The 13,475-nt window shown below is 39.5% G+C and overlaps 1 protein-coding gene across 1 annotated transcript; it reads right to left on the minus strand.

Annotated features, from left to right (window-relative positions):
• Positions 1 to 1,599: 1,599 nt before the first annotated feature.
• Positions 1,600 to 12,313, minus strand: LOC144521346 (isocitrate dehydrogenase [NAD] subunit gamma, mitochondrial-like). Its single transcript, XM_078255890.1, has 12 exons — positions 12,178 to 12,313; positions 10,538 to 10,585; positions 9,753 to 9,758; positions 9,466 to 9,563; positions 8,111 to 8,226; positions 7,212 to 7,272; positions 6,437 to 6,569; positions 5,772 to 5,905; positions 5,540 to 5,642; positions 4,601 to 4,747; positions 2,988 to 3,143; positions 1,600 to 2,630 (listed from the first exon to the last, which is right to left on the minus strand). The coding sequence occupies exons 1-12, from the start codon at positions 12,244 to 12,246 to the stop codon at positions 2,529 to 2,531; spliced, it is 1,173 nt and encodes a 390-aa protein (XP_078112016.1). The 5' UTR covers positions 12,247 to 12,313; the 3' UTR covers positions 1,600 to 2,528.
• Positions 12,314 to 13,475: the final 1,162 nt, after the last annotated feature.

Here is a 13,475-nt window from a genome sequence, read left to right on the forward strand (position 1 = left end):
AATCTGAGAATACTGCTGTACTTTTACTACATGAATCTGAGAATACTGCTGTACTTTTACTACATGAATCTGAGAATACTGCTGTACTTTTACTACATGAATCTGAGAAAACTGCTGTACTTTTACTACATGAAGCTGAGAATACTGCTGTACTTTTACTACATGAAGCTAAGAATACTGCTGTACTTTTACTACATGAAGGTAAGAATACTGCTCTACTTTTACTACATGAAGGTAAGAATACTGCTCTACTTTTACTACATGAAGGTAAGAATACTGCTGTACTTTTACTACATGAAGGTAAGAATACTGCTGTACTTTTACTACATGAATCTGAGAATACTGCTGTATTTTTACTACATAAAGGTAAGAATACTGCTGTACTTTTACTACATGAATCTGAGAATACTGCTGTACTTTTACTACATGAAGGTAAGAATACTGCTGTACTTTTACTACATGAAGGTAAGAATACTGCTGTACTTTTACTACATGAAGCTAAGAATACTGCTGTACTTTTACTACATGAAGGTAAGAATACTGCTGTACTTTTACTACATGAAGCTAATAATACTGCTGTACTTTTACTACATGAAGGTAAGAATACTGCTGTACTTTCAGCTCATAGAAATATAATTATATTTTTATAATTCAGACCGTTTACTTATGTAAGTAAAAACACCACTCTGCATGTAAATAATCAGGAAAACGTACTCAATGCAGACAAAGCCCCCTTTGACTGTTAGACTATTATACAGTATATAATATCATTACATTATTATTACTCAAAAGCAGGATTTAGCTGTTGTAGGTGGTTTAGGTGGAGCTAATTTTGTCTATGAAAAATAACTTAAACGATGGTCAAAATAGTTGCCGTTTTCTGTCAACTAATCGATCGACCAATCGCTTCAGCTCTACTTATAAACTGTTGGGTTTTTAACAAAGCATCATATTTTATAAGCACTTATGTTTGGTATGCAAACAAATCTTTATTTGTAAAAAACTAAAACTAAAGTCATCAAATGATTGTCCTGGAGTAACAATACAATGTGTACAATATATATAGAAATATAAAGTAGCATGAAATGGCAATTCTCAAGTAAAGTATAAGTACCTCAAATTAGTACAGTACAGTACTTTAAGTACAAATTGTTATTACAATTACTTGAGTAGCCTAAATATAATTAGTCACATTTCGCCACCCATTTATAAATAATTACATTTTACACGTTGAAATAGGCTGTCTGACATATTTCTTAGCTTCAGGTAGTAAACGTTTTACTACCTGAAGCTAAGAATACTGCTGTACTTTTATGAAACTCAAAAAGCGGACCGAATGTTTTTTTGTTATTGCCAATTGTTCCGGACCTTTGACCTGGAATAAAAATCAGATGCGGACCTTTGAGCGATGCGTTCGAGAACCCCTGCATTAATGTGTTCATCACTTTAATGTTGCCACTGGTAAATGTGGCGCTTATTTGAATGGCCTCTTATACTGCTGGAGAGCTTGATCTATAATAATACATCAGTTTAATAATATAGTTGTATTTTATATTAATAATCTGAATTTGCTTCTAACGAAAGTTAAAAATGTAGTGGAGTACAAAGTACAATAATTGCCTCCAAAATGTAGGGGAGTAGAACTATAAAGTAGCATAAAATGGAATTACTCAAGTGGGTACTTGATTAAATGTACTTGTAGTGACATTCCACCACTTTGTTTTATTGTTGTTTTAATTTATTTTATGGCATTGTTATCAAACACATTACTTATTGTGGTTGTTTATTTCCATTTAGAAATATTGTTTTAAGGTCTGAAGCACTTTGGGCTGCATATTTTCCTGAAAGGTGCAACACAAATAAAGTTATGATTATTACTGCTATTAATCAAAACACAAGTAGTACAACTCGTCAGTCACAGCGATCTAATTAGACAAGACAATGTGGCCTCCCTGTGGTCCAGACAAGCAGGTGCTGCACGCAGTCAGATATGTTTGTTTCAGCACAGACTGAAGACACACCAATGAACTACAGAAACTGTATTAGCTTTATTAGAGGTGTATAGGGCTCACAGCAACAGCCCAACATGTTGCCCAATACATTCAATAGTAGGACAGCTGTGTCTCAGTAGACAAACAACAGCCGTGTTTGGGTTGAAATAAGTTAAATGCAAGAAGGATAAAGGCTTTCACTTCATAACGAATACATTAACCAAACTAATAAACATGGAAAGGGTTAGGTGTAACTCAAACAGGTGTGGTATCGTGTTTTCACTGTTCCACACAGTAAACTGTATGATTGTCAGTTCAGGTAAAGTATAGATGCAAACAAAGTAATCAAACCACTTAAAAAAACAGTCAGGAGGTGTCTATGTTAAGATGAAAAATATTTCATAGACTGTTTGTGTGTACAGTTTCATTTCAGTATTAGGCTACTATCAGACAACTCTCTTGTTATTATAGAATTGCATAGAAGACTACTGAAGAGAGGCACTCTGCAGTGCCAGAGTTTGCACATGAATGTTTGTTCTAGAGGCTCAGTGTCAGGGGCCCGGTGCTCTGAACGGCGTTCATGACGGAGCGGACCACTTCAGAGGTGGAGCCTTGGCCGCCCAGGTCCGCCGTGTGCAGCTGGAGGACAAAGGACACGACCAAACAATGTGAGCCCAACATCTCAATTCATTTTATATAGCACCTTTCATACAGAAAGTGTGGCTCAAAGGGCTTTACAACAAAGTGGAGAGACCGCAAAACACACAAGATCATATTAAAACAATAAAATCAGTTACCAAATAAGCAGCAAACAACAGAGGCTGCAAATATATGCCAAGAACAATAGAGTATGTACAAATCAAAACATCTGCCGATTTATTTATTTATTTGTGCGATAGTATGCGTTTAAAAAAAAAAAAAAAAAAAGAAAAAGAGCTAAGAGGCGGTGAGGGATTATAAAAGGACAAAGAATGTGTAGCGTGTGCCGTGGCGTACCCGAGTCTCAGTGACCGTGGACAGGATGGCTCTGCGGATCATGCGGGCGTAAGCGTGGAGCCTCAGGTGATCCAGCAGCAGGCAGGAGGCCAGCAGCATGGCCGTGGGGTTGGCCGTGTTTTGGTTAGCAATGCTCTTCCCGGTGTTCCTGGTGCCCTGCACATAGAGAGAGCATGTTGACAGTAATAAATGGAGAACATGTCATCATCAGGGGTGTAGCAGCTTTGACATCTGATTATTTACAATGTTGCTGCAGTGCTGAAATACTTTTGTACTTAATTAGGTTTGCACAAAGAAGGAGCAATGGCTAAAGTAAGAGTAAAGGATATTCTTGTCACCATCGTCATCATACTTATGGAATTGAGTCTTTTTTTATAATACCTATAAATCTATGTAATGGAGCAAGACATCAATATTTCAGTCAACGAAGGCTTGAAAAACAAGTTGCACTAATCAATATTTTTATATAAGCAATGGATGAAATGAATGCATGGAATGTAAAAGGTTGTCGTGCATAGTGACGAGCCCACACCCTCCTTTGTAGAGAGCATTGTGTCTTTCTGTCATCCCAAATTACAGACAGACACGGTAAACCTACCGTAGTGGAACATTTAACAACCAAAGAGCCAGATATTTCCCTCAGGAGTTGGTGGAGACCAAAAACAGAACTTAAAGGTGCTGTAGGTAGGATTGCGAAGATCCAGGACTTAGCCAAAAAATGTGAACATCGACAACTACTCAGTCCCTCCCCCCTTTCCGCTAAAGCCCAAAACTGTCTCCTAAGCCCCTCCCCCCACAAGGGAGAATGAATGCGTGTGCCTGAGCAGTGATTGACACGCAGTTAGACACCCCCCCTGGCTTTAATTGGTGCATCTGAACAGGGAGCTGTGGATTTTTACAAATTGCACTCCAGGCTGTAGGTGGCGCCAGAGGAGCCAGATTCTTTTTATTACCTGCTTCATGTAGTTGTACTCGAACATAGGGTCAGTTTTAGCAGTTTTACTGGACTTAAAGCTACCAGTTGACCAGAAAAACACATCAAAACTAGAAGGGCACTCAGTGAGCGCAGACCTCCGCCAAGACATGTCCTATCTCACAATGTTAATGCAGTGTGAATTTTCCCAATTCAGGATCTAATTTTTCTGATTATTCCGACACCCCATGAATGCAGCACAAAGTCCCTATCTTACAATGTTAACAAAAGTGAAAAAAATGATTTGTGTATTCGCCCCCGGGATTCGGATCTCTTTCAAAATGTAATGGCTTCTTCCTCGGCCCATGTTACACCCTTCCGCCAAGTTTCATGACAATCGGACCAGTAGTTTTTCTGTGATTCTGCCGACAGACAGACAAACCAACCAACCAACAACAAACAGACAAACCGAGCCGAAAACATAACCCCCTTGGAGGAGGTAATGAATGCTAATAATGCTCTGTTTCTGCTGGATGTGAAGATCAACAACTGTTTGCTAACATGTCGCCGTATCAACTCTATCAAGTGATAATCTGTCAGTGTTGTGTTTACAGCTTGTAGCCAAAAATGAATGCACATTTAAGAGACCTTTTTTGTATGGTCTCTGTGCCTTTCCCTCGTTTGATGTGTTTCCTCTCACCGTCTCAAACACGGCGTAATCCTCTCCATAGTTGGCTCCCGGCACCAGACCCGGTCCACCAACCAGCCCGGCGCACACATTGCTCACTACGTTGCCGTACAGGTTGGGCATGACCATCACATCGAACTGCTGGGGCCTGGAAACAAGCTAACACACACAAATAAACACTGGGGGAAGAAATATTCACATCCTTTACTTAAGTAAAAGTACTAATACCACACTGTAAAAATACTCTGTTACAAGTAAAAGTCCTGCATTGAAAATGTTACTTAAGTAAAAGTATGTAAGTATCATCAGGAAAATGTACTAAGTATTAGAAGTAAAAGTACTCGATGCAGAAAAATCCTCCCATTTTTAAAAAAATGTAAAGGATCCAGACAGTTGTGTGTTTAATGGTCTAATCATTTCAGCTGGACTTGTAGGCCGTTATATTGTTGGCTAGTTTCATTTATAATAAAACATCAGATTTTATAAACTACATGTGTTTTGTGTGCAAAAACCTTAATTTGTAAAGTAACTAAAGCTGTCAGATGAATGTAGAGGAGTAAAAAGTACAATATTTCTCTCTGAAATGTAGCGGAGGCATGAAAAGAAAAGACTCAAGTTAAGTACAAGTACTTGAGTAAATGTACTTAGTTACATTCCAACACTGCAAATAAAAAAAGATAATCTCAGAACATTTTGTCAACAAGTTTTTTTTCTCCAATTATAAATAAGGGGGGCCAGCATGAGACTGGGCTAAGAAGTGCCATTAATGTATCTTCCGACTGTAGAAACTCTTTGTATTTTAAACACGATCCCTGTTATCCTCCAGCCATAACCATCAGATTCATTATATCAAGAGAAATGTGAGGCGCTGCTGAACATGATGACGGTGATGATATAAACACCACATAGTGAGATGAGCAGCATGGCAGCGTGCAGACATGCCCTAGCTACCTGCATGGTGGTGTTGTCCACAATCATGCTGTCAAAGGTGATGTCAGGGTAACCGCTGGCAACCTCCTTACAGCACTCTAGGAAGAGGCCGTCACCCAACTTCCTGCGCATACAAACACACACACACACACACACACACATGCGCGCGCACATTAAGATGTTTCATGTGTTTTATAGGGAAAAATTAATAAAAACAGGCAGGGTCGGGGCCTCTGAGCCGGCAGAAACTGACATGATGTTAGCTTTGTGTACAGCCGTGACTCGTCCGCGTCCTTTGGCCCTCGCAGTTCTGAACGCGTAGTCAGCGATGCGCAGAGATTTGGTCTTGGTGATGATCTTCAGACATTCAACAACGCCCGGTACGCTCTGCGGAAACAGAGGGAGAGAAAGAGGGCAGTTACACGGAGGTTGGATTTGTTATGACGTGTGTTATTTCACTATCAAGGAAACTGTGAACCAAGGTTATAATAGTTTTTGAATTTTCAATTAGTTTTGAATTTATTTTAGTTTTGACTTTTGGATTTCATTTAGTTTGCTAGTTTTTTGTTTAGTTTCAGTTTTTCAGAAAGTTTTAGTTTTGATGTATTTAGTTTGAGTTAGTTTCTGGCTTTGGGTTTAATGTCATGATGAGAAATGACAGAAATTCATGCTGTCTCCTTTTTTTTCAGTAGTGAAATATAGCTAAACAACTAAAACTGAAATGATTCACATTCATTTTTGCTTATTTTATTTTAATTGTGAATATATGTAATGTATATATATATATATATATATATATATATATATTCAAATAGTTTTTCTTGAAGGTTGTAGTTTTTTTATTTAGTTACAGTTTACTAATAATATTTTCTCCTGTTTTTTTTGGTTTTCGTTTCCCTGCTGTGAACCCACACACACCTCGTGCTCCAGGCTGCTGTACTCTCCCTCAGTGTTCTCCCTGATGATCATGATGTCGATGTTTCTGTGGCGTGTCCTCACTCCTGGTAGGGACTGGCAGTGCATCACATTGGCATACAAATCCAGAGTGGTGCTGCAGAGAGAGAGGATGAGGTGAAGGGAAGAAAAGAGAAGGGTAGATAAGACGGATAGAGAGGCCGGAAAACAAATGGAGACGGATGGAAGATGAGAACAAACACTGTAACACCACTGCTCTGTACCAACGCTACGGTTGTTGTTTAAGACAGAGATCTTCAACAGGGGGGTCCGCGACAGTAATGCCATCCCCCTGCAGTAACTCTGAGGACCCCTCAGAGATCTGAGGAGCAGTTAACCATAGTCCTCAGAAATCCACCAGGGTTTAGAACGCCAACACAAAGAAAGCGAAAGGTGATGGCCATCCGGCCGAAAAGAGTGACATCCGACGGCAACGGAGCAATCCCAGAAGTGGAACGACGTGGCTATAGACTTCTATGGCAGCCATTCACAGATACATTTCGGCTTAAGGATTCGCTGTGCCTTCCACGTGTATGTTTAATATTTAAACATGATGTATAAATAATACATGAATATCCATTCATTTTCATCCATCTGGCCCAGTATAATAAGTAACTCAATTTTATACAATACATGTAGTAGGGGGTCCCTGCTCTGTCTCTCTTTCAGCTGAGGGGTCTTTGGACTTAAAAACTTTGAAGACCCCAGTGTTGAAAGTGGTGAAAGATGAAAACCTTACCGGAGCAGGTTGTTTCTGGACTTGTAGGAGGGTGGCAGGTTGTGGTTGGTCTCAATGTTACCTGGATAAACAAACAAAAGCTACACCTGAAGAATGACAACTAAAATAGAGACATGACCCAACTAGATGAAGCAGAATGTCTGGGCTTCCTTTTGAGTTACACTCTTCGCTTTATAAATGCTGAAATCCTAACAGGCATACATATTTTATTCTTGACTGGATGTGGATACAACAGGCGTTCATGTTCCTTTAGAGCAGAGATCTTCAACAGGGGGTCCGGGACCCCTAGGGGGTCCTCAGAGTCAATGCAGGGGGGCCTCCAAATTATTGTTAATTTAAAAAATGTTTAAAAAAAAAAGTAAAATTCAAGAAGTCTTAACATGAATCCAACATATTATTAGCAAATATAAATCCCTACTGCCTACTGGCGTATAGGTATGGTAGTCACTCCACAGATACAGTTCATCCTAAAGATTCACTGTGCCACATGTATGCTTAACATTAAAACATGATTTATAAAATCATGTCAATAATTATTAGGCTATTTGAATAGTTTAGTAGTCAATGCAAAAAAGGTATGTATTAAGGCTTAAGGCCGCCCACACGTTATTGTAGGCCCAGATTAATATGCAACTTCATTTTATATCTTATTTTTTTTTAGATCTGATCCATCTCTCTTTCAGTTGAAGACCCCTGCTTTAGAGGATAAACCTTATGCATTCAGATCCTCTGAGCGTTTCTCTAGCGCCACCAGCAGGTTTGACATTTTTAGCATTTTGAAACTGTTTTAGAGTGGTAGTGATTCAGCTGTGTGAGCATTGTACAGGGTGCAGTTTGTGGGACATTATGATTATTTTCAGATTTTTACACACACACACACACACACACAAAACACATACCTTTTAGTGCAACTCCATTGCGTCTAATAGCCATGATGGCATTATTGATGTCTTCTTCTGAGTCCATAGATGAGTCCACATTGACAACCTCAAAGTCCACTGGCACACAGCAGAACCTGATAATAAAGAACAGATGGAGATCACTTCAATATGACAGAGCTGAGGCATTTAGTGACAGTATGAGCTGGTTACTAGGGCTAGACAATTAATCAAAAACTAGTCTATATCCACAACGTTCCACTTCCGGGATTGCTCAGGTGCCGCTGGAAATTCAGCCAGATGTCCCTCTTTTCGGCCGGATGTCCGTCACCTTCCTCTGTCTTTGTGTTGGCGTTCTAAACTCTGGTGGATTTCTGAGGACTATGGTTAACTGCTCCTCAGATCTCTGCAGGGTAAATCCAGACAGCTAGCTAGACTATCTGTCCAATCTGAGTTTCCTGTTGCACGACTAAAACAACCTTTGAACGTACACATGTTCCATGTTTCCCGAGGCTATTTTGCAGCAGCGCCGTGGCTCCGTCTGGAGCTTAGAGCCCCCTAAGACGATTGTGATTGGTTTTAAGAAATGCCAATAAACCAGAGTACATTTTTCTCGCATCCATGAATGTTGTGTGGACTCGCCAGACCCTCCTCCTCAGCGCTGTGGAAGAGGGTCTGACAATGCGAGACCAATCGAAAAGTAAGAAAAACCAAAATTCAGAACCTCTAACCGACGTAATTTTTCCATGTCTGTTATTCGTTTTTTAAATCCTGTTAGTACTTTTCCCACTGTGTGGGCAGTTCATTTTAGACACCAAAAAGACCAGTTAATATTAGAAAAAGGTTTGTGGTTTGGGTTAAAACACTGGTCCCCTAAAGTAGTACTCCCAGGACACAAACGCCCGTTTCCTGGGTGAAGGTCTTGTGTTTTACTTTTGACATGGCAATATTTAAAATCATTTATTTTGTTTGCAAAACATACACATTACAACATACATTATACTTTTCTAGGAAACTTGTTTTTTACAATACAACTAAAATGTGACTATTTTCATAAGAACTTTCATGTGTGCTTTTGATTTCAATTGACAAATAAATAATCGATAAAAGTAGATAAAAAAAATATCTCACCTTTGATAGTTGAGCATATTAACGGTACAAACCTTGTTTGTAAACTATGAGGGCAAAGAAAACACAAACCAACTCAACAAAATAATAATTTATTAATCGTAATCGAGGGAAAATGAACAATTAATCGTGATTTAGATTTTAGGTCATATCGTCCAGCCCTCTACTAATTTGAACACTGTGTGTGTGTGTGTGTGTGTGTGTGTGTGTGTGTGTGTGTGTGTGTGTGTGTGTGTGTGAATTCTCACCGGAATAGTTCACACACGTGGTTGGCCAGCTCTGGTCCGATGCCATCTCCGGGAATCAGAGTCACGGTGTGTCTGCCTCCGTACAGTGCCGGTGGAGGCTGTAACGCGCGCACAAACAAACACAGAAAGTCAAAGTCCTCCCCACACAGTGCAGTAGATACTGTACATCCTCTACAAAACCACTGAGAAGACTCTAAGCTATTGGAAAGACACCGTTGGCTCTTCTAACGAGTCCCAACACTAATGCTACACGTCTGTCCGTGTGTGCCATAAGCAGCCATACTTACGATGGTCTGGTGTGGGTGGGTGGAGGAAGGAGGGATTCAGAGCAGAGGAGAGAAAACAGGGAGGTTATTCGGACAAAAAGGAGAGGAAAGACACCAGGCATCACAAGCACATTGATGAGACAAAACAACGTTGGTGCTCCTGTGGACATGCAGTAAAGACATGTTGACATGTTTGTTTTGGGAATCCCTTAAAGGTCCCATATTGTAAAAAGTGAGATTTCCACGCCTTTTTTTTTTTTTTTATTATAAACCTATAGAAATATTGTGAAAGCATCAAAACGCTCAACCCACAGAGAAACTGTGTCTTTAAACGAGCCGTCAGGACCTCCTGTACGGTTGTGATGTCACAACTATTCTATATAGGTAGAAAGTGCCGTTACAGTGCTGTTACAGTCATTCCCCGGCTGCAATGATGGTGCAGAAATGCTGAGAACGCAGATGCGGAAGACCCAGAAACACTGACCAATCAGAGCAGACTGGGCTTTTTCAGGACGGGGTCTTAAAGAGACTGGCGCTAAAACGGAGCGTTTCAGGCAGAGGGTGAATCCAGGTATATTCAGACAGACAGTATGAGATTAATAAAGTGTTTTTGAACATTAACTAGTGTAAACAGGTTCTAGTAGAAACCCCAAATAGTCGTGAAGTATGAATCTGATCTGAGCATGATATGGAAGCGTTAAGGTGTACAACCGTAGGGTTATCAGGTTAGGAAGGTCATAAGGTAAACCAGGCGTGAGTGACAGAGCTCCTTTTCAAAAATCCATTTTGTATCCAGAACAACTTACAGTGTAAGTGGACTTGTGTCTCTGATTACATGTAGCCGCACCGTAAACCTGTAAATACAGAGAAAAGGTGGTTATTTGCAGAGAAGATTTATGAATTAAGATCAAATGATAAATTACAAGTCTACATATAAAATGTACACAATGTCCTGAAAATAATTTGTGAGTTTAGTTATTCTTTTTTTGAGTTGATGAGATTATATTATCACCACAATCAGGAACAAAAAGGTTTTGTCTGTCAAAGCGAGTTTAGGGCACCAACCAACAACTATTTTCTTTGTTGTATACTCCGCTATTATTTTCTCAATGAATCGATTAATTGTTTGGTCTATAAAATGTCAAACATTTTTGTAATTCTATTTCCCAGTTTCCAAGTTTATCTCATATTGGACAACAAACAGTCCAAACCCAAAGAAATACAGTTTACAGTCATAGAAAACTAAGAAAACCAGCAAATATTTCAATTTAAAGTGCTGGATCCAAAGAGTTATGTTTTGGACCTTTTTGTTCCATAAAATTTGTTTTAAAAATGATGAATCCATTATCAAAATTGTGGCCGATTCATTATCAATTCATCAACTTACGTTTGAGCTCAAATTCAGTTTATATTTGACGGAGCTGTGGTCCTATCTACTCCTGGCTGTTTATGTTTACTGCATAATACTTTTATTACACTAACATTGTCATTCTCATATCATTATCATTAATAATATTGTGTACAGCTGTTTTTGCACTAATATTATCGTTCTCATGTCATTGCTATTGTGGTGTGCGGCTTATTTTTGCGTTTACGTGTTATGAGAATGTGTACAGCTTATACTTGGATTTTTTACTTTTATTTGCTGTATTACTCTACGTGCCTCTTTAAATTGCCCCACAGAACTTTGAACTTTACTTGAGTATTTCTTTATTGTATACTATACTCTGTTATTTTATGTTATAAATTAAGCCACCCAGCAGTTTATGAAATGTTACATGCTGAAACATTAGTGATGTTGACGTTAATGCATCACTATAACCAGTGATATAAAATGTATTAGTCTGAATACTTTTACTTTTTGTACTTTAGGCGTATTTTGATGCCAATGTAGGCTACTTCAGTAAGACTCTGTGTGTGTGTGTGTGTGTGTGTGTGTGTGTGTGTGTGTGTGTGTGTGTGTACACACACACACACACACACACACACACACACACACACACACACTGTGGTATTGCTACTTTTACTTAAGTAACGTAAATGATGTGAATACTTCCTCCACCACTGCCATTAGTCGACAGAGTAGGCCTACTTGTTGTATTACTGTTTAAATAATTTACGACCCTGCAGGGACTGGAGCGGTTTAAGGATGCATTTACAGCCTGATCTCGCTTGGGAGAAAAAAGAAGAATGCTGCATAAGTAGCAATACATTTTCTCTGCAGGGATTTACATTTGACATCAAGTAGACAAAGTGGTGCTGAAAGGACAGCGACATTACCCAAACTAGCTTAGTTAGCCAACTAACCAACCAACCATTAATCAGCTTAGCTTCACTCACAGGCACACAGCTGTTCCAACAAACTAACTAGTAGCGTTAAACCGCTTAAAATGTTTTAAAAAGAGTCTTTTTTGTATCTTTTGGTGAACTCAGAGACTGCTCCTACCCTGGTTAAACGGTTGCTGAACACGAGCTTCAGGGCTCCGGAGAGGGACCGCACAGACCGGGCCGTCATGTTCACTCTCCCTGCGGATTGATGGACGAAACGGGGGCGTGCTGCGCGCTCACAGTTAATCTATCTCTCTCTCTCTCTCTCTCTCTCTCTCTCTCTCTCTCTCTCTCTCTCTCTCTCTCTCTCTCTCTCTCTCTCTCTCTCTCTCTCTCTCTCTCTCTCTCTCTCTCTCTCTCTCTGCAGAACACCGGAACAAAACCAAATACACTAACACATCACCGACAGTATGATAAAAAGATTTACGCTCAGTGGTTTCTGTGACATATGAGAACTACTTTCAAAGTACTAGCTAGTGTTTAAAAATACAAAGATACACAGAGATACCTAAAGGATCGTAGCCCGACCAAGTGGAAAAGTCAGTGACCCGACGGCCCACCTGTGTGGAACAAATGCACACAATGGCTGCAGTGTGTCTATCGTTCATCATATTTCCATAGTCAGTAAAAGCATATTTCTCTGAAAGTGATCCCAAAGAATTTCTAATAAGAGACGTAGACGGGCTTTGGTGATCCCAACGATATCGTTCGCCACCATGCTTCGCCACTGCCGTTGTCGTTATATATTATTATATATATATTTATAATAGTTGGTGTGGACTATATTTTTTTATAGGTATCATTATAGTTATTGTTATTTATTTTTTTTAATCAGCGATGATACGGACTAAGGAGACATTGATACGAGCAAGTCCTTCAAGCTTGCTGCGTGTCACCATGGTAACAGACAGCCTCGAGGGCCCGATGGCCTAGTTAGTTTGTTCCCCCATTTTTTTTTCTCGTGGCACTTTTTTTCCTCCGAGAGCACCGAGTTGAACCACCGGGAGGCGACATACACACAGAGATTTAACATGAACGGGGCAGTCAGCCCCATTCTACCTGTTACACGACTTTTTCATTTTTCATGCACTAATAACGGCTAATTCATGTTTGATTTTTAAATTAACTGGTTTTCATTACTTAGCTATATGTTCACTGCTTAAGTATTTGTTAAGTACTTCAGTCGCATCAGCAGTGGCCTACCATAACAGCAGTTTAGCTAGCGTTATATTATGAATATTTACATGTTGATATTAAAGAGGAGATATTAATAGCACCGGACAGGTAACTACAAATAACGGGGTTTGTACTTGAATCACTTCAGGTCCACTTGGAGAAATTTCTGCTCTCCAGCTTTTTTATCCCCGTCCAAACCGTCGATATTGTCATTCTGGTAGTTGTAGTTTCTTTCTGTTT

This window comes from Sander vitreus, chromosome 7 (genome assembly GCF_031162955.1).
Source record: "Sander vitreus isolate 19-12246 chromosome 7, sanVit1, whole genome shotgun sequence".
NCBI classification, from domain to species: Eukaryota; Metazoa; Chordata; class Actinopteri; order Perciformes; family Percidae; genus Sander; species Sander vitreus.

Coding starts and splice junctions, on each gene's coding strand:
- LOC144521346 (XM_078255890.1), bottom strand. CDS start 12,246: ATGACGGCCCGGTCTGTGCGGTCCCTCTCCGGAGCCCTGAAGCTCGTG. Junction 7,273..8,110: donor CAATGGAGTTGCACTAAAAG/GTATGTGTTTTG, acceptor TTGTTTATCCAG/GTAACATTGAGACCAACCAC. Junction 5,906..6,436: donor ACAGCAGCCTGGAGCACGAG/GTGTGTGTGGGT, acceptor CTGTTTCCGCAG/AGCGTACCGGGCGTTGTTGA.